Consider the following 21,927-nt stretch of genomic DNA (forward strand, 5'->3'; position numbering starts at 1 on the left):
TGACTGTATACTCTGGAGTGATGAGACCAAGATAAATGTTTTTGGAACTGATGGCTTCAAAAATGTATGGCATTGCAAAGGTGAGGAATACAAAGAAAAATGCATGGTGCCGACAGTGAAACATGGTGGTGGCAGTGTCCTCATATGGGGCTGCATGAGTGCTGCTGGTGTCGGGGAGCTGCATTTCATTGATGGCATCATGAATTCACAGATGTATTGCTCTATACTGAAAGAGAAGATGTTACCATCACTCCGTGCCCTTGGTCGTCGTGCACTTTTCCAACACAACTAAACACATTTCTGAAGAACAGGGTGAAAGTGATTCGGTGGCCAAGTATGTCTCCTGATCTGAACCCAATCGAACACCTATGGGGAATTCTGAAGAGACAAGTTGAGCATCACTCTCCATCCAGCATCCAGTCACTAAAAGAGGTCATTGTTGAAGAATGGAAAAAGATTGATGTTGCAAAATGTCACCAACTTGTTCATTCCATGCCTAGAAGACTTGGTGCTGTCATTAAAAATCATGGAGGCCATACAAAGTACTAGATGTAGTAGTTTTTGTTGTGGGGTGTACTCACTTCTGCACCACCCTAATTTGAGTAAAACTGAAAAATGTGTAATCTAAGTTTATATTATTAACCTTACTTTCACGTTATAAATTAAACAGATGTTATATTAAACTTTGTCTTGTCTTGTGTTCATTGAGATATTGTTTAAAACAGGGTGTTTCAAAGTGTGGGGCGCGCCTCCCCTAGGGGGCACCAGAGTTCTTCAGGGGGGGCGCAACGTGAGGAAAAATAAATCAGAATAAGTTACTATTGCGGACATTTAGCGAACTTCAGCTAGCCTCTGCCAGAGACAAAATGGATTGATTTTTAGTACCTAAAGCTACAGTGAGTGAGGAGACAGAGTCTGGGCCAAGCAAAAAAAGAAGGAAGTATGACCACGATTATTTAAAGTTTGGATTTTCGTGGCCTGGATCTGAAGATGCTCCACTGCCACAGTGTGTTGTCTGCCAAGAGGTGCTAGCTAACGATGCTATGAGATGTTTTAAATGTGTAAAAAGAGGTTTTAAAAAGCACAGATGTTTAAAATGTGTAAAAAAATGTTTTAAAAAGCACAGATGTTTAAAATGTGTAAAAAAAAGAGGTTTTAAAAAAGCACAGATGTTTAAAATGTGTAAAAAAGGATGTTTTAAAAAGCAGATGTTTAAAATGTGTAAAAAAGAGGTTTTAAAAAAGCACAGATGTTTAAAATGTGTAAAAAAAAGATGTTTTAAAAAGCACAGATGTTTAAAATGTGTAAAAAAAAGAGGTTTTAAAAAGCACAGATGTTTAAAATGTGTAAAAAATGATGTTTTAAAAAGCACAAATGTTTAAAATGTGTTAAAAAAGAGGTTTTAAAAAAGCTCATATGTTTAAAATGTGTCAAAGAAAAAAGTGTACAACAACCTTTTTTTTTAAAAATACGAATGGAACATTAAGTATAGCAACATCAAAAATTGTAAGGGGGGGGGGGCTGTTGTTTATTTGCTCTCTGAGGGGGGGCTGACTCTCCCACACTTTGAACACCCCTGGTTTAAAATGTTACTTTTCAAAGGGGGTGTACTCATTTACGCTGAGCACTGTATTTCAAAAGTCAAGGAATCTCTCAGCAGATGGATCTCACTTCCCTTGTCTGAGATTGGATGTATAAATGCTTTCAAGACGAATGTCCTCCCCAAATTTCTTTATCTGTTCCAGTCAATCCCACTCCCGCCTCCTCCTAAATTCTTCCAAGATATGAAAACAACTCTTCCAAAGTTAATTTGGAAAAATAGGTGCCCGAGCCTCCAACTTGCACTACTATACCTTCCATTTGACAGAGGAGGCCTAAAGGTACCAAACCTAGTATAGTACTACTGGGCAGCCCAGCTTAGAGCTGCCCATTTATGGTTCTCATCACATCCAGACTTACCTTGGGTAAAAATGGAAGCATTGTCCACAAGAGGGCTAGCGTTAGATTCATATTTATATTCTGACTCTCTTAAGAACTTGAAGAAAAATACACTAAATCCATTTGTTAGAAACACCTTGATGATATGGCATGAAGCTCATAATGCTGTAGGTGATAATCCACCTTTGTCCTGCCTTGCACCTATCTTGGGAAACACTGAGTTCAAACCTGGCATGAAATACTTAGGATTCAAACAATGATCACACAAAGGGATTAGAAGGATCATAGACCTCTATAATGGTGATACACTGATGTCCTTTAACGAAATCAAAGATAGATTCAACATTCCACAGTCTCACTTTTTTAAATACCTACAGCTATGAAGTTTTATCCACTCTAAGTTAAATCACTCATCTAACGGTCCCCCTTTAACAGTATTAGAATGGTTTGCAACCCAGCGTCAGTGAAGCAAAGGTCAGATCTCTACACTTTACAATATATTCTCAACTCATTCTAAAGACTCATCTGACTCAAAGAGGTGGTTATGGAGTGAGGACTTACCGGTACAGGAATGTGTGCTGGACAGTGAGTGGAGTCAAATATGCTCAAAGGCCCAGAGCCTCTCTATTAACTCTAGACTCAAATTAATACAATATAATTGGATAATGAGGACCTACATTACCCCAGTAAAGCTGAACAAATTTAACCCAGACATTCCAGACACTTGTGTGAAATGTCAAACTCATAAAGGCACCCTCTTCCATTGCATCTGGGAATGTGAGAAGATGCAAAAAATTTTGGAAGGAAGTAATACATATAATTTCCCAAAAAAATTCAAAACCCATTCCTGTCTCCCCTAAATTCTGTATCTTAGGCCTCTATCCTGAAAATCTTTCCTTAAAATATATGTAAATATAAAAAATATAAAATATGTCTTGTCCCCCTATTAGTCATTGGCTTAAAGAATTATCATTGTGTCTGGCTTTAGAGAAGCTAACTTATAGTATTAAACTTTGTGAATTCTATGAAATCTGGGGGCTTTTCTTGCATTTTCTTGAAAGCGCAGATCTGCACTGTGCCCTTAACCCTTGAATGTTATTGCTCTACACTGGCTCTGTAATCGTCTGGGTGCTGTCGCTCTGTTGTCTGTGCATTTTTTTTTTAGTGGCGTTGCACTGTTTGAGTTTATGGCTCTATGTATTCTTACATTTTCTTATTTTCCATTTGTTTATTTATTTTTCCTGTTTCTTTCTTTCTGTGGACCTTGATGGATGAGATGCTTGATGGGTGGGGTTGTTGAAGTTCGTGTTGTATGTTAATGTACACTCTGTATAGCTAACTCAAAATGTCAATAAACATATGTTTAAAAAAAGAGATATACAAGGAGGCAGCAAAGCATGTATTGGGAAAGACAAAAAATGCTCAGTAAGCCATGGATAACCAACGAAACATGGAAAAAGGTAGAAGAGAGAAAGGAGATCAAGATGAAAATAGAGGGTGCAAAATCGGAAAGACTAAAAGAGAGACTGAATGAAGAGTTCAATCAGAAAAATAAAGATGTAAAGAAAAGCACATGTGAGGATAGAAGGAATTGGTACAACAAAATGGCAGAAAATGCAGAAAAGGCAGCAGAGAATGGGAGGAGCAAAGAACTATATAACATCACAAAGCTTATATCTGGTGAAAGAAAGAGGCAACATACTTGAGTGAAAGGAAAAGATGGAAAGCTAAAAACAGAAAAAAATAATAGATTAAAGAGATGGGTAGAACACTTCACTAGAGTGTTAAATAGGGAAGACCCACTACATCCAATAACAGATGATGATATTGACAAAGTGCAAGAGATAGAAGAGATTGAATTGGGTGAGTGGACAGTATCAGAGGTGAAAACTGCTTTGAAAAGGACACAAAATGGTCAATCTACAGGGATACACAGTATAACGCCAGAACTTGTAAAGGCTGACATAGATGGAACAGCAAGAAAATTGACAGGAATATTTAATAGGTTTTGGGAAGAAGAGAAATGGCCATCAGATTGGAAAAAAGGAATTATTTCTTTAAAAAGGTGACATGACTTATTGTAACAAATGGAGAGGAGTGATGCTTCTACCTGTTATCAGTAAAGCATTTTGCAGGATGCTAATTGAACGATTAAAGAAAGGAGTGGACAAAAAAATTAAGGAAGGAACAAGCAAGATTTAGACCAAACAGGAATAACTGAACAGATATTTATACTGAGAAACATCCTAGAACAAACAAATGAATGGAGATCAGCACTATACATACATTTTCATAGATTTTGAGAAAGCATTTGATTCAGTACACCATCAGAGTTTATGGAAATAATGAAGAGCTTTGGTATACCAGAGAAAATTATCAGAACTATAAGGGATATATATACAATGGATTTAAATGTACAGTTATTGATGAAGGCAAACCATCTGAATGGTTTGAAATAAAGTCAGGAGTGAAGCAAGGATGTGTTATTTCAGGATTTCTCTTCCTTCTGGTCATAGATTGGATTATGCAAACAGCAGCAGCAGACAAAGCCAGAGGGATCAGATGGGATTTTAACACCATTCTACAAGATCTTGACTTTGCAGATGACATAGTGCTGTTATCATCCAAATTTAGTGATCTTGATGAAAAAACTCAGAAACTTACTGCGAGATTTGGGATGAAAATCAATCCTAAAAAGTGCAAGACCCAAGAGCCCACCAAACAAAGAGTAAAAAGCAGATCAGTCAGTGTGTTTACATGCACATAGAGAAAATCGAATTTCTGCCATAGCTCGACTGAAATCGAAGTTCTAAATGCCATGGATACACCTTAGCTCGGCTGAAATCGAAACGAACTGGATTTCTCGTAATCGAGCTACGCGACCTAGATTATGCGATTGTAGCCAAGCTACTTAGTGCATGTAACCCTATCGAGCTACGTAGTCGAGCTAGTTACTTCCCTTCCGGAAGTGACGAGTGACGAGACCACAAGCGGGAAACACAACAGCCTCGGTTGGCATGACAACAGTAGTAGTAGTGAGCAGCAGAAGCGGTCAGGAGGAACAAGGAGACAAAAAACAATTGAACTTTTTGTGTGTTTATTAAGACATAAGTTAAATTGTAAGCAAAAAATGGACTTTAGAAAAATATACAATTGTGCAAAATAAGTTGTCTTACAAAACAGTGGTCTGCGCAGGACAGTTTGTAGCTAACAGGTGGCAATGACATGTGGTGTGAATGTAAAGTGGAAATCACTCCTCTTCTTCATGATGACAACCGGAAGTGTACCAACACGATGGGGTGTGTAGCGCCACCTGTGGCTTGGGTGCACAATGTACCTCACACAATAGCTCGATTTCCTTGTGTACATGTAGGATTGGATTTCTCTGGCACCCCTGCTGGGACCCTTAGCTCGATTACCGACAGTAGCTCGATTTGGATGTGCATGTAAACGCACTGACTGTCAACAACGTAAAAGTGGAGGACATGGACAAATTTATATATCTTGGAGCAGTGACAAAGAAGGAGGAGGTACCGTAGTAGTGATATACGGCAAAAGGCAAGAGGGGCATTCCATCACTTAAGAAATGTATGGACAGCAAGAAGGATTGGAAGAGAAACAAAAATACATCTTTATAAAGCATTAGTAAGACCTGTATTGCTATATGGATGTGAAACATGGAAGATCACTAAAGCTGAAGAAAAGAAACTCAACACATTGCAACATCAGTGCCTAAGAAAGTTACTCAAAATTAGATGGCAAAATGAAACATCAAACAAGAAAATAAATGAAACTATAAAAACAAGAAACATCAGCTGTGAGATAAAGAGAAGAAGGTGGACATGGCTAGGACACATTTTGAGACACGAGAAAGAACAGTGTTGTTGCACTTGGATGGGCTCTGGAAGGGAAGAGAGCTAGAGGCAGGCCCAAAATGACATGGGGAAGAACAATGAACAGACAGTGAAACATCAAACAAGAAAATAAATGAAACTGCAAAAACAAGAACTCGGCAAGGATGGCCGAGTTGGAATGTGGCCAGGATTGCAGCACAAGACAGAAGGGGTTGGTCAGCCAGCGTGAAGGCCTTATGCGACTTATGGCGTGGAGAGACTTAAGCACCATCAAATACTGACAACATTTCCCCAAATTCCACATAAAAATATTGTCACTTTGAGCATTTAATTGCAGAAAATGACAACTGGTCAAAATAACAAAAAAAAAAAATGTAAATCACTGCTATCGTTTTGCATTTTCTGTACTGCCCTAACATTTTTCTGATTTGGGGTTATTGAAATAATAACTGTTATATAATATGTTATTGACAAAACTGGACCATGACTCATCTATCTTATGGTTTTGCAGGTGTGATTGATGGGAAGGAGGGGAGAACATGTGAAAAGACAGAACCAGTTTGGGAAGCCTGATGGGTAAGCAAAAAAAGACAGCAAGACAGGAAAAAAAAGAAAGAAACTGAATGTTCACCTCAATGATTGTGTATTCCTGATGTCTTTTTATGTCTTTTAAAAGGTGACCGCAACATTTCATTAACCCTGGTTTATATTCATACAATATGTATGGATATGAGAAATGGCTATGTACTCTTTGTTACATACTTTTGCCTATGTCTAATTTTTCAGTAGTATGGATAAAAGCTTTCAATCAAATGACATAAGGCCCTTTAAGCAATAACAAGTATAAATGTCATGAACACTTTTTTGCAGTATCTCGTGAAAACTGTTACATAAACCTCACCGCCATGTTTGGTTCAATGAGACGGTATTGGAGTTCTTTGGCTTTGTCCCATTGTCCTGAAGTGCACAGCTGTGCTAGCTCACACACCTGTTGACCCAAAACATTTGCTAAAGCACAAACACCCCCAACAGCACCTTCAAAAGAAAGAAAGAAAGACAGTTAAAGTCAGTCCACAATTAGTAATTCATTCATTGTCTTTACCCCTTATCCATTGAGGGCTACGGCCAGGTGAACTGGAGCCAATCGCAGCTGACATTGGGAGAGAGGGGGGATAAACTGGTGACCTGTCCAGGGTGTATTATGGGGCTAACACAGAGACAAAGACAGCCATTCACACTCACATTCACACCTATGGGCCGGTTGACCTAATCTGTAGACTTTGGGAGGAAACCAGAACACCTGGAGTAAACCCAGGGATAACATGAAACCACACAAAAAGGCCCTGGGAGATTTGAACCCTGATTCTGCTTTGCTGTGAGGTGACAGTGCAAACCAATGCACCACCGTGCAGTCCAATTAGTAATTACTTAATCAAAACAGATTATATATTAAAAAAAAATCCCCACTTTCCCCTCCTTCAGGCCGTCTTTTTTTTCCCCCTCAAGCTCAGGTCTTCTACCAGAGGCCTGGGAGTTTGAGGGTCCTGCGCAGTATCTTAGCTGTTCCTAGGACTGCGCTTTTCTGGACAAAGATCTCAGATGTTGTCCTTGGGATCTGTTGGAGCCACTCTCCCAGTTTGGGGGTCACTGCACCGAGGGCTCCCATCACCACGGGGACCACTGTTGTCTTCATCCTCCACATGTTTTCTAGCTCTTCTTTCAGCCCTTGATCCTTCTCAAGCTTCTCAAGTTCCTTTTTCCTGAAGTTATTGTCACTTGGCTTTGCCACATCTATCACCATGGCCTTGTTCTCCTGGTTGTCCACCACTACCATGTCCAGTTAGTTAGCCATTGCCAATTTGTCCATCTGTATCCGGAAGTCCCACAGGATCTTAGCTTGGTCATTCTCAACCACCTTTGCAGGTGTGTCCCACTTTGACCTTGGGACTTTCAGTCCATACTCTGCACAGATGTTTCTGTACACTATGCCAGCCACGTGAGTTATGGCATTCCATAGCAGGAGTCCCCGCTTCCTGCTAGCATCTTACACCCTGCTGTTATGTGCTGGATTGTCTTGGGGGCATCTGTGCACAGTCTGCACCTGGGGTCTTGCCTCATGTGGTAGATTCCGGCCTCTATCGATCTTGTGCTTAGGGCCTGTTCCTGTGTAGCTATGATTAGTGCCTCTGTGCTGTCTTCCAGTCCAGCTTTATCCAGCCACTGGTAGGATTTTTCAATATCAGCCACTTCTATCTGCTGGTGGTATATCTCGTGCAGTGGTTTGTCTTTCCACGATGGTTCCTCTTGTACTTCCTTCTTGGGTTTCTGCTGCTTGAGGAATTCACTAAGCACTCGGGGCCATCTCATGGATCTTTGTTGTTTCATCCTAGATCATGGCTCTGACACTCAATAGTCCTTGGCCTCCTTCATTCCTCTTAGCATACAGGCTCAAGATGCTGGACTTTGGGTGAAACCCTCTGTGCATTGTCTGGAGTTTTCTTGTCCTGATGTCAGTGGCCTCTATCTCCTCCTTTAGCCAGCTTATTATGCCAGCAGGTTATCTGATGACCAGCAGGGCACAGGTGTTGATGGCCCAGACCTTGTTCTTCCCATTCAGCTGACCTCTCAGAACTTGCCTTACCCTCCATAAGTATTTGGCTGTTGTTGCTTTCCTAGCGGCCTCTTCATGGTTGCCATTTACCAGCGGGATTCCAAGGTACTTGTAAACCATATCTCCTATTATGCCATCTGGTAGCACCACCCCCTCAGTTCTGACTGCTTTCCCTCTCCTCGTTACCATCTGGGCACACTTATCTACACCAAATGACATTCTAGTGTCATTGCTGTAGATCCTGGTGGTGTGGATCAGTGAGTCGATGTCTTGCTCAGACCTGGCATACAGCTTGATGTCATCCATGTAGAGGAGGTGGTTGATGGTTGCTCCATTTTGAAGCCTGTATCCATAGCCACTCTTGGAGATGATCTGGCTGAGGGGGTTCAGACCTATGCAGGCAGAACAGCAGCGAGGACATGGCATGTTCTTGGTATATGCCACACTTGATGGTGACCTGTGACTCTGGTGCAGAAGGTCATGGGTTTGTGCCCTGGTTGAGGCAACTCTAGTGAGGGTCTGTAGGCAAGGCCCTTAATGCTACCTGCCTACGTCATCAATGAGAGACAGAAAAACAAGAGTCATGCAAGCTTGGATGTCACCTAGTCTAACAATGTCCACATCGGGTGTTGAGGAATGAAGGCAACCGGATGAGAAATGGGCTACTGGAACAAGAGCAAGACACTCATGGACAAGAGCTGAAAACACTGTCTTCCTTGTGTCTTCATGTGTTTTCCTCAAGCCCAGGTCTTCAACCAGAGGCCTGAAGGTTTGATTGTTCTGCACATTATCTTAGCTTTTCCTATGACTGCAACCTCTGGACAGAGACCTCAGATGTTGAATCTGCTGGAGCCACTCTCCCAGTTTGGGGGTCACAGCCCTTCATGCTCCTCTCACCACTGGGACCACTGTGGACTTTACTTTCAACATCTGAACCAGTTGTTCTTTCAGTCCCTGATACTTCTCGAACTTCCTGTGCTCTCTCTGTTACTGTAAGCTGTGACTGCCACATTTATCACAACTACTTTCTTCTGCTCCTTGTCTACCAAAATTATGTCTGGTTGGTTAGCCAGCACCTGCTTGTCAGTCTGGAACATGAAGTCCCACAGGATCTTAGCTCTGTTGTTCTCAACCACTTTTGGTGGTATGTCTCATTAGGACTTGGGGACTTCTAGTCCATTCTCAGTACAGATGTTCCTGTATACAATCCCAGCCACTTGGTTATGCCTCTCAGTGGACACTGTCCCACCTTGCATCTTACACTCTGCAACGATGTGCTGCTGCTATGTGCTGGACTACAACCCCAATTCCAAAAAAGTTGGGACAAAGTACAAATTGTAAATAAAAACGGATTGCAATAATTTACAAATCTCAAAAACTGATATTGTATTCAGAATAGAACATAGATAACATATCAAATGTTGAAAGTGAGACATTTTGAAATTTCATGCCAAATCTTCGGGCCCTGAGACGGCACTGCATCACATACAGGCATGCTCATTTGAAATTTCATGACAGCAACACATCTCAAAAAAGTTGGGACAGGGGCAATAAGAGGCTGGAAAAGTTAAAGGTACAAAAAAGGAACAGCTGGAGGACCAAATTGCAACTCATTAGGTCAATTGGCAATAGGTCATTAACATGACTGGGTATAAAAAGTGCATCTTGGAATGGCAGCGGCTCTCAGAAGTAAAGATGGGAAGAGGATCACCAATCCCCCGAATTCTGCGCCGACAAATAGTGGAACAATATCAGAAAGGAGTTCGACAGTGTAAAATTGCAAACAGTTTGAACATATCATCTACAGTGCATAATATCATCAAAAGATTCAGAGAATCTGGAAGAATCTCTGTGCGTAAGGGTCAAGGCCGGAAAACCATACTGGGTGCCCGTGATCTTCGGGCCCTTAGATGGCACTGCATCACATACAGGCATGCTTCTGTATTGGAAATCACAAAATGGGCTCAGGAATATTTCCAGAGAACATTATCTGTGAACACAATTCATCGTGCCATCTGCCATTGCCAGCTAAAACTCTATAGTTCAAAGAAGCAGCCACATCTAAACATGATCCAGAAGCGCAGATGTCTTCTCTGGGCCAAGGATCATTTAAAATGGACTGTGGCAAAGTGGAAAACTGTTCTGTGGTCAGACGAATCAAAATTTGAAGTTCTTTATGGAAATCAGGGACGCCGTGTCATTCGGACTAAAGAGGAGAAGGACGACCCAAATTGTTATCAGCGCTCAGTTCAGAAGCCTGCATCTCTGATGGTACGGGGTTGCATTAGTGCGTGTGGCATGGGCAGCTTACACATCTGGAAAGACACCATCATTGCTGAAAGGTATATCCAGGTTCTAGAGCAACATATGCTCCCATCCAGACAACATCTCTTTCAGGGAAGACCTTGCACTTTCCAACATAACAATGCCAAACCACATACTGCATCAATTACAGCATCATGGCTGAGTAGAAGAAGGGTCCGGGTACTGAACTGGCCAGCCTGCAGTCCAGATCTTTCACCCATAGAAAACACTTGGCGCATCATAAAACAGAAGATACGACAAAAAAGACCTAAGACAGTTGAGCAACTAGAATCCTAGATTAGACAAGAATGGGTTAACATTCCTATCCCTAAACTTGAGCAACTTGTCTCCTCAGTCCCCAGACATTTACAGACTGTTGTAAAGAGAAAAGGGGATGTCTCACAGTGGTAAACATGGCCTTGTCCCAACTTTTTTTGAGATGTGTTGTTGTCATGAAATTTAAAATCACCTAATTTTTCTCTTTAAATTATACATTTTCTCAGTTTAAACATTTGATATGTCATCTATGTTCTATTCTGAATAAAATATGGAATTTTGAAACTTCCACATCATTGCATTTCGTTTTTATTTACAATTTGTACTTTTTCCCAACTTTTTTGGAATCAGGGTTGTACTATATTGGTCTTCCATAATTTTTCATCTTCATCCTCATCACCGTCCTGTCTAATGCTGCCTGTGGCACTCATCAAGGGCATTTTTCTACAGCCTGCACCGTGGGTTCTGTCTACTGTGGTAGACACCTGCCCCTATGGACCAAGTGTTTTGGGCCTGTTATTGTGCTGCCATGAAGGATGCCACTCCTTCTATTGGCTGATGATGCATCCAGTGGAGGGGCTTGGTCTTCCACGATTTTTCCTCTTCATCCTCATCACCCTCTGTCTTCTGCTGCCTGAGGCACTCATCCCGGGGGGCCATCTTTCTGATGTATTCTTGGATGCTTCTTGTTTCATCCTGAATTGTATATATATATATATATATATATATATATATATATATATATATATATATATACACACACAACCCCGATTCCAAAAAAAGTTGGGACAAAGTACAAATTGTAAATAAAAACGGAATGCAATGATGTGGAAGTTTCAAAATTCCATATTTTATTCAGAATAGAACATAGATGACATATCAAATGTTTAAACTGAGAAAATGTATAATTTAAAGAGAAAAATTAGGTGATTTTAAATTTCATGACAGCAACACATCTCAAAAAAATTGGGACAAGGCCATGTTTACCACTGTGAGACATCCCCTTTTCTCTTTACAACAGTCTGTAAATGTCTGGGGACTGAGGAGACAAGTTGCTCAAGTTTAGGGATAGGAATGTTAACCCATTCTTGTCTAATGTAGGATTCTAGTTGCTCAACTGTCTTAGGTCTTTTTTGTCATATTTTCTGTTTTATGATGCACCAAATGTTTTCTATGGGTGAAAGATCTGGACTGCAGGCTGGCCAGTTCAGTACTCGGACCCTTCTTCTACACAGCCATGAAACTGTAATTGATGCAGTATGTGGTTTGGCATTGTCATGTTGGAAAATGCAAGGTCTTCCCTGAAAAATACGTCATCTGGATGGGAGCATATGTTGCTCTAGAACCTGGATATACCTTTCAGCAATGATGGTGTCTTTCCAGATGTGTAAGCTGCCCATGCCACACGCACTAATGCAGCCCCATACCATCAGAGATGCAGGCTTCTGAACTGAGCGCCGATAACAACTTGGGTCGTCCTTCTCCTCTTTAGTCCGAATGACACAGCATCCTTGATTTCCATAAAGAACTTCAAATGTTGATTCGTCTGACCACAGAAGAGTTTTCCACTTTGCCACAGTCTGTTTTAAATAAGCCTTGGCCCAGAGAAGACGTCTGCGCTTCTGGATCATGTTTAGATGTGGCTGCTTCTTTGAACTATCGAGTTTTAGCTGGCAACGGCGGATGGCACGGTGAATTGTGTTCACAGATAATGTTCTCTGGAAATATTCCTGAGCCCATTTTGTGATTTCCAATACAGAAGCACGCCTGTATGTGATGCAGTGCCGTCTAAGGGCCCGAAGATCACGGGCACCCAGTATGGTTTTCCGGCCTTGACCCTTACGCACAGAGATTCTTCCAGATTCTCTGAATCTTTTGATGATATTATGCACTGTAGATGATATGTTCAAACTCTTTGCAATTTTACACTGTCGAACTCCTTTCTGATATTGTTCCACTATTTGTTGGTGCAGAATTCGGGGGATTGGTGATCCTCTTCCCATCTTTACTTCTGAGAGCCGCTGCCACTCCCAGATGCTCTTTTTATACCCAGTCATGTTAATGACCTATTGCCAGTTGATCTAATGAGTTGCAGTTTGGTCCTCCAGCTGTTCCTTTTTTGTACCTTTAACTTTTCCAGCCTCTTATTGCCCCTGTCCCAACTTTTTTGAGATGTGTTGCTGTCATGAAATTTCAAATGAGCCAATATTTGGCATGAAATTTCAAAATGTCTCACTTTCGACATTTGATATGTTGTCTATGTTCTATTGTGAATACAATATCAGTTTTTGAGATTTGTAAATTATTGCATTCCATTTTTATTTACAATTTGTACTTTGTCCCAACTATTTTGGAATCGGGGTTTTATATATATATTAGTGCTGTCAAGCGATTAAAATATTTAATCGTGATTAATGTCGCGACTGTCATAGTTAACTCGCGATTAATCGCAATTTAATCGTACATTTTTGTCACATGAAAAACCATTGTAATTCTCTTATCAGTATAAAAAGTGAATGGGCTTGCTCACCGTTCGAACTACGGGGGTACTCGGGGGATCCGAGATCCCCTGAAACAGACATGAGATCCCTTGAAAACATGATTTGGGAAATGTTGGGGGGTCTCTAAAATATAGAGTGCTCCGAGATCATGCTAAAAATAGTAACCATGCGGTCGGCGCAGCCATCTTGGAAGTCACTCGCTCCAGAGCGCTCATAGAGTACACATCATAGAGTAAACATTCACCGATTCGTTTCCGCGTTAGACGGCTTAGAAGCTTTGATTTTTTAAGAATTTAGACATCTGAAGTGATGGAGCACTACTGTGAAAGTTTGGATAAGCAGGCACGGGAGTGTTATGCTGAGAAGGTACGTTTCATTGGGAATGTAGATCCATACACTGTTAGTGAGAAGGAATGGAAAGCTGACCCCAGCTTGTTGTCGCATAATTATCAATTATTTTAGTCAGTGAATAAAATGTAGGCCTAGTATGTAACTTGTACTAACAGCATGTGTACATAAACATTACTAGGCCTAGATCTTAAATGCCATTTGATGCAACAATGCACTGCAGTAGACATAAGCTACCTAATGTGACAAATATATCCATTAATCATTGCTGAAAGTACATAGAAAAGATAATAGTTTGTATCACATTTATTTTAGTAACTATGAAATTCAAGACAATTTAACCTACCTGTCACAAAGTGATCAGAACAAATCTGGATACAGTCAAGTTGTCCTAAATTTGATCGGTTAATGGCAGCCAGCCACTGTCGTCTCCTCCGCTCGCTTTTCTCCTGTGCTGCAATTCCCGGGTTTGTCGCGACTTTAGGGAGTCTGTGGAAGCTTTTGCCACCCTTTTACCCCCGGCTACTACAGCCAACAATGACACACGTATTCGGCATTTTGCTTCGCTGAGCAACAACAATGCGCTGACACAGCGACGTTTGACTTCCAATATGGCCGCCGCCGGGTTCGCGCTGATCTCGAAGCACTCTATTGGCAAAATGATGTTTATTGACATAGCAATCGTGTGTAACAGGAAGCATTTGCATATCCGAAGTGAGCGTGCGATGGAGATCCACGCTCTGAGACAAGCGCAAGCACCCCCAAGGGAAAAAAAAGGGACCCCCCGAAAATATCGGCATAGTTCGAACACTGGTTGTACCAATGTTTTTTTTAATTGTAGAGCATAACACATCTTGTCACAGCCACTGCAAAGTGGGGCTGGAGCCGCCGATGGGAAAACAAAACTTAAGCCGAGCACCGTGGCTCTTCGGGGGAGGGCAGAGGACTCTGGCTATGCGGGGCGTGGCATCATGTCACAGAGCGTTAATCTCGCGATAAAAAAATTATCGCCGTTAAAATTGAGTCAAGTTAACGCGTTAATAACGCGACATTTTTGACAGCACTAATATATATATATATATGCGTGTGTATGTGTGTGTGTGTGTGTGTAGACACACACGAATCAGATATTCCACGAACTCAAGTTGTACATGAGCTGATAGCCACCAAGGTGCGCAGCACCGAGGTGGCTATTAGCCATGTACGACGACACTGAGTGAAATTATTATTTTATTCTATCCACATTCACTGGATTTTGAAAAACAGAGCATTTTTATTTTTTGCTAATTTGAGAAATAAAAACTTTATACAAAACATCTGACAAGCTCATTTCCACTGAGGATGTAAAAAAATAAACAGCAAAATGACAGTAGCAATTTGTAAAAAAATGCTATCAAAATAATTCTTGAAAAATAAAATAAGTTCTTACCATCAAATACTTTTATTCCTTATTTTGTTGCTATTTTGGGGTTTTGTTTTCGACTAGAATTTTTATTTAGTTGGTTCAGCAACACGCTCCATCATTTTTGTTTTTCTCTACTCACGGTATATGAGCTGATAGCCTAGTAGTAGAGTAACCAATCAGAGCGTGCGATTGCTCATATCCAGTGAATGTGGATAGAACACACACACACACATATACATACACATTTTATATATATAAAATATTACATGGTTGTGCAAAGATATGAAGTTTATCTTCAAGTGGTGAATCTATTCACAAGTGAGCGAAGCGAACGAGTGAAAAGATTTTCAACACGAGAAAATAAACTTCATATCTTCGCACTACCGTGTAATGTTCTTTATATTATATGGACACATCCATACACACAAACAAAATACACAAGTTAATGAAAATGATTTTAATTTTGAAATGGTTCACCATTTTGACAATGCGCATCTAGTCAATAAGAAAACACTGGGGGTGACGTCAGAGTGAAATATCGGAAAAGGTGTCACTCAGATACGCAATTTATTTTGTATAAAAAATGTGAGTTTTTGAACATGAGAAGATAAGGTTCATATATTTAAGCCAATGTATTATATTTTAAGTAATGTATGTTTCTTTTTATTATACAGACAAATTCAAAAGGGGCGGCACGGTGGTGTAGTGGTTAGCACTGTTGCCTCACAGCAAGAAGGTCCTGGGTTCAAGCCCAGTGTCCAATGGGGGCATGTCAAACCCTTTTCTGCATGGGTTTCCTCTGGGTGCTCTGGTTTCCCCTACAGTCCAAAGACATGCAGGTTAGGCTAACTGATGGCTCTAAATTGACCATAGGCGTGAGTGTGAATGTCTTTTTGTCTCCATGTGTCAGCCCTGCAATGATCTGCCAACTTCTCCAGGGTGTACTCCGCCTCTCGCCCATAGTCAGCTGGGATAGGCTCCAGCTTGCCCGTGACCCCGCACATGATAAGTGGTTATGGATAATGGATGGAGGAAGGGAGGGAGGGAGACACATTCACAAACAAAAAGGACCCAAATTTATCAAAACAGTTCATCGACTTCCTCACGAGCATAAAGACACATAAAGACATTTATGTCATGGATTTGGTTCTCCGTGTAGCTTATATGAAAAATATGAGTAGAAGATTTCAGTGTGTGTTTATACAGTGGTGCTTGAAAGTTTGTGAACCCTTTAGAATTTTCTATATTTCTGCATAAATATGACCTAAAACATCATCGGATTTTCACACAAGTCCTAAAGGTAGATAAAGAGAACCCAGTTAAACAAATGAGACAAAAATATTATACTTGGTCATTTATTTGTTGAGGAAAATGATCCAATATTACATATCTGTGAGTGGCAAAAGTATGTGAACCTCTAGGATGAGCAGTTAATTTGAAGGTGAAATTAGAGTCAGGTGTTTTCAATCAATGGGATGACAATCAGGTGTGAGTGAGCACACTGTTTTATTTAAAGAACAAGGATCTATCAAAGTCTGATCTTCACAACACATGTTTGTGGAAGTGTATCATGGCACGAACAAAGGAGATTTCTGAGGACCTCAGAAAAAGTGTTACTGATGCTCATCAGGCTGGAAAACATTACAAAACCATCTCTCAAGAGTTTGGACTCCACCAATTCACAGACAGACAGACTGTGTACAAATGGAGGAAACTCAAGACCATTGTTACCCTCCCCAGGAGTGGGCGACCAACAAAGATCACTCCAAGAGCAAGGCGTGTAATAGTCAGCGAGGTCACAAAGGACCCCAGGGTAACTTCTAAGCAACTGAAGGCCTCTCTCACATTGGCTAATGTTAATGTTCATGAGTCCACCATCAGGAAAACACTGAACAACAATGGTGTGCATGGCAGGGCTGCAAGGAGAAAGCCACTGCTCTCCAAAAAGAACATTGCTGCTTGTCTACAGTCTGCTAAAAATCATGTGGACAAGCCAGAAGGCTATTGGACAAATGTTTTGTGGACGGATGAGACCAAAATCGAACTTTTTGGTTTAAATGAGAAGCGTTATGTTTGGAGAAAGGAAAACACTGCATTCCAGCATAAGAACCTCATCCCATCTGTGAAACATGGTGGTGGTAGTATCATGGTTTGGGCCTGTTTTGCTGCATCTGGGCCAGGATGGCTTGCCATCATTGATGGAACAATGAATTCTGAATTATACCAGCAAATTCTAAAGGAAAATGTCAGGACATCTGTCCATGAACTGATTCTCAAGAGAAGGTGGGTCATGCAGCAAGACAATGGCCCTAAGCACACAAGTCGTTCTGCCAAAGAATGGTTAAAGAAGAATAAAGTTAATGTTTTGGAATGGCCAAGTCAAAGTCCTGACCTTAATCCAATCGAAATGTTGTGGAAGGACCTGAAGTGAGTAGTTCATGTGAGGAAACCCACCAACATCCCAGAGTTGAAGCTGTTCTGTATGGAGGAATGGGCTAAAATTCCTCCAAGCTGGTGTACAGGACTGATCAACAGTTACCGGAAACGTTTAGTTGCAGTTATCGCTGCACAAGGGGGTCACACCAGATACTGAAAGCAAAGGTTCACATACTTTTGCCACTCACAGATATGTAATATTGGATCATTTTCTTCAATAAATAAATGACCAAGTATAATATTTTTGTCTCATTTGTTTAACTGGGTTCTCTTTCTCTTCTTTTAGGACTTGTGTGAAAATCCGATGATGTTTTAGGTCATATTTATGCAGAAATATAGAAAATTCTAAAGGGTTCACAAACGTTCAAGCACCACTGCATATATATATATATATATATATATATATATATATATATATATATATATATATATAAACACACACACAAAATCAGCCCTAAAATTGAAAACACTGACAGGTAAAGTGAATTACATTATATTGTTACAATGGTACCTGTCAAGGGGTGGGATATATTAGGCACAAAGGCTAGCCCACATGGTCCAATCCCACACAACAACCAATGTAGCACAAACTGCTGAAAAACCAAATCCTTATATTTGCCTGTTTTTCCTGCTTCCAACACATCAACTGACTGTTCTCTTGCTGGCTAATATATCCGACCCCTTGACAGGAGCCATCATACTGAGATAAATATTATTCACTTCACCTGTCAGTGAAATCAATGAGCAAGTGGACATGGTGTCATCTTACATCTCCTTCTGCATGGACAATATCATTCCCTCCAAAAAAGTCAGTGTGTCGGTGTGTGTGTGCATGTTTTATTTATATTTTTTATATATGTCACATGTGCCACCCGCATGGGAAAGATACTGGACAAATGCTATGGCTCAGTCCCTGATGCATATAGATCTGTTGCCCTCCCCTCCCTTGGCTCTGCTGATCACCACATCATTCTGCTTGCACCAGCCTACACAGAGAAATTCACCACTCATTTTGGACTAAATGACCAGGTAATCTTATGGATAATAGGCTTTCTCACCAACAGGTCACAGAGAGTGCTGTTCAGTAACACCTTCTCCACACCTCCACCGGCTCCCCACAGGGATGTGTCCTCTCACCTTTGCTCTTCATCCTGTACACTGACGACTGCAGGTCCACTCAGCCAACCTGTCACCTGGTTGTACAGTTTATTTATTTATATTTATGCAGATGACACTGTGCTCTTGTCTCTGCTCTCTGGCCCCTCACAGCACCACAGCTGAGTTCTGCAGGACTTTGTGGAGTGGTGTGACAACTCCTGCCTGGAACTGAACTCCAGCAAGACTAAAGACATGATGGTGACATTTAATAACAAGCAGAGTGCTGCTGCAGTCATCACCACCATTTATGGGAGGCCGGTGAAGATTGTTGAGGAGTACGAATACTTGGGCACAGTCTTTGATAATAAACTCAAATTTGCCTCCAACACAGAAGAGATCCTCAGGAAGTGCCAGCAGTGACAGTACCTCCTGAGGAAGCTCAAGTCCTTTGGGATCAGCAAGGGCTTTCTAGCTAGCTAGCAAACAGGCAGGCAGGCGGGTGGGCAGGCAGGCAGGCAGGCACTTTATTAATCCCAGAGGGAAATTCAAGGTATCCAAAGTCAGCAAGAGCATTCTTACTACTTTCTACTACTCCTTCATTGAGATTATAATGACATTTTCCATAGCCTGCTGGTTCCACTCCCTTAGCCTTCAGAACAAAAACTGCCTGCAGAGCACAGTCAAGGTGTGCTCTAAAATTATTGGACTCCTCCTCAGGTCACTCTCAACTCTCTGTGAGCAGCAGATTCAGCAGAACTCAGCAGGCAGGATTCTTCAGGACCCTTCACATGTACTGTTTCCTGCATTTGAGTAGCTCCCCTCAGGATGCCGGCTCTGTTGTCTGAGCTGCCGAACACAGAGGAGAAGAGCGACCTTTGTCCCCAGATAGGTTCAGCTCCTCAATTCTCTGCCATCCTTGTCCCTCTACCCACCCCACCAGCCCCTTCCCCCTTCTTCACATGCACTCTAACCTGTCTGGTGCACTAACCACCCCCGCTGTACACATACCACTTTAAAACATAGACTCTGCTGCTATTGATCCTTCTACCTCATAAGCAAATTGCACCACACTGTATTTTTGTATATACAGGTTTTTTTTTTTTGTTTTTTTTTTAAATCATATTTATACATATTGTACCACTGTAGTTATTTATCCACATATTGCCACCTTGCCCACTGTCATAATTTTTATGTTTAATGTTTGTTTTGTTTTTTATTTATGTGTTTAACTGTACTTCTCTGCGTGCCTTTAAATTGCCCCTAGGGGACAAATAAAGTGTTTTGAATTGAATTACTGAATTGAATAATTCAATAATCTCATACACACACACATTCATATAAAATTCATATAAAAAAAATCTCACACACACACACACACACACACAAAACCCTAATTTGTATTGTTAAAATTGGAGGTGATGCAAGACAGTGGTAAACATGCCCCGTCCCAACTTTTCTGAAACATGTTGCTCATGCACCTGTTCCTTAGTGATGCACCCGCTGAGAAACCTGAAAGAGCTCTGGTTATAGAGATCTTGTAGTCACGTGACTGGAAAGTACACAGCCACCATCTTGTCGGTAAAAAACACCGCTGAATACTGCTGCACTCGTGTACAAAATGGATACATTTCAACCGACGGACTACACGGCTCATTTTTCTAATGAACAGATAACTAGATATATGTCTAAAATAAACGACCTACATATTAATGACCCTTATTGATTACCGGACGTAGTTTTCACGACCGTGTCAGTGGATATTGAACTGCCAGCGGAATACCCAGACGTGTATAATTACCTCATTAACTTTCCCTCGCTGTTCAGTGGTGAAGCACTGCGTGCTTATAAATCTCTGGACAGTTATCTTTACAGAAATTCAGGATTTGTCAGCCCCCCTCAGATGTGGCATCTTGTAAACAAGAAAATAACAATCCTCATTGGACGGGTAAGTCACTTAAGTATTACTAGTACTGATACTAGATATATCAGTAGTATCTAGTATAGCACTGACCAGCCGATTATAGAATAGAATAGAATAGAATAAGGTAATTCCAGCTGTAATTCCAAATCGTCCGTCTTGTTTACCATGGATCTGGCATTGGAGAGATAGAGGCTTGGCAGTGGAGATTTGAGTGGCTGTTTTCTGAGCTTAGTCAACAGGCCGGCTCTGCAGCCTCGCTTTTGCTTCCTCTCCCGACGCCGCCTCCTTCACCTGCCAGACCCAATAACAATCCACGGAGACCCCGCTGGTCTCGCCATCTCGTCCGGAATGTTGTGCATGCGATGGAAATCGCTACAAACCGTCATTTTCTGCTGGAAACCAATGTCCAGTAAGTCCATATGGTTGTAGTGGATATTGAAGTCCGGTACAGATGAACAACACGCAAAAATACACACAAAAAAACATAAAAAACGTGCACAGGTAGGGAGAGCTTGTAGCCGCAGCCGTTGTAGTAGAATTGTATATAGTAGGGTTTTCCAGAAGAAAAGGTAGAAGTAGAAGCAGAAGTAGAACCAGAAGTAGAAGTAGAAGGCGGAAATATGGTGTTTGACCGACAAGATGGCGTCTGTTACAATCTGGATCGGCTGTGACGTCACATGCAAGATCTCTATAGGGGACTCTATCATACGGCATGTGAAATTAGCTCAGCCTTTAGGGGCACCAGCAGCTTTAGTCAGGTGTATATTGGGAGCCAGGGTGCCAGACATAGCAGGTAATCTTAGGGTCCTAGGCAAGCACAGGTTCTCAAAGATAGTTATCCATGCAGGAGCTAATGATATATGCCTTCGTCAGTCTGAGGTTACTAAGAGTAACTTTGTAGAGGTGTTTAAATTAGCGAAGGCAATGTCTGATGCTGTAGCATGCTCTGGCCCCATCCCAATGCGGCGTGGCAATGTAGCTTACAGCAGGTTATGGTCGCTGAACTGCTGGTTGTCCAGGTGGTGTTCTGAAAACAGTGTGGGCTTTATAGATAACTGGGCTAATTTTGAGGGCACTGCTGGCCTGTTAGGGCGGGACGGTATCCATCCCACTCGGGAAGGTGCTGCTGCCACTCGATCAAAGCTGCTGCCAGCACCTTTGATCGAAAGGTGGGGCTACTAAATATTAGATCTCATACATCTAAAGTGCTAATGGTTAATGAACTCATTACTGAT

General features: G+C 41.3%; 1 protein-coding gene across 1 annotated transcript in view; it reads right to left on the reverse strand.

The window, feature by feature from the left end:
• The window catches only part of hoga1 (4-hydroxy-2-oxoglutarate aldolase 1), a 208,984-nt gene that overhangs the window by 72,705 nt on the left and 114,352 nt on the right, over positions 1-21,927 (reverse strand). The window contains exon 6 of the mRNA XM_060911451.1: positions 6,694-6,827. Within this exon, the coding sequence (XP_060767434.1) occupies positions 6,694-6,827 (134 nt within the window). The remainder of the gene's footprint in view (positions 1-6,693; positions 6,828-21,927) is intronic.

The sequence above is a fragment of the Neoarius graeffei genome, chromosome 27 (genome assembly GCF_027579695.1).
Source record: "Neoarius graeffei isolate fNeoGra1 chromosome 27, fNeoGra1.pri, whole genome shotgun sequence".
Lineage (NCBI taxonomy): Eukaryota > Metazoa > Chordata > Actinopteri > Siluriformes > Ariidae > Neoarius > Neoarius graeffei.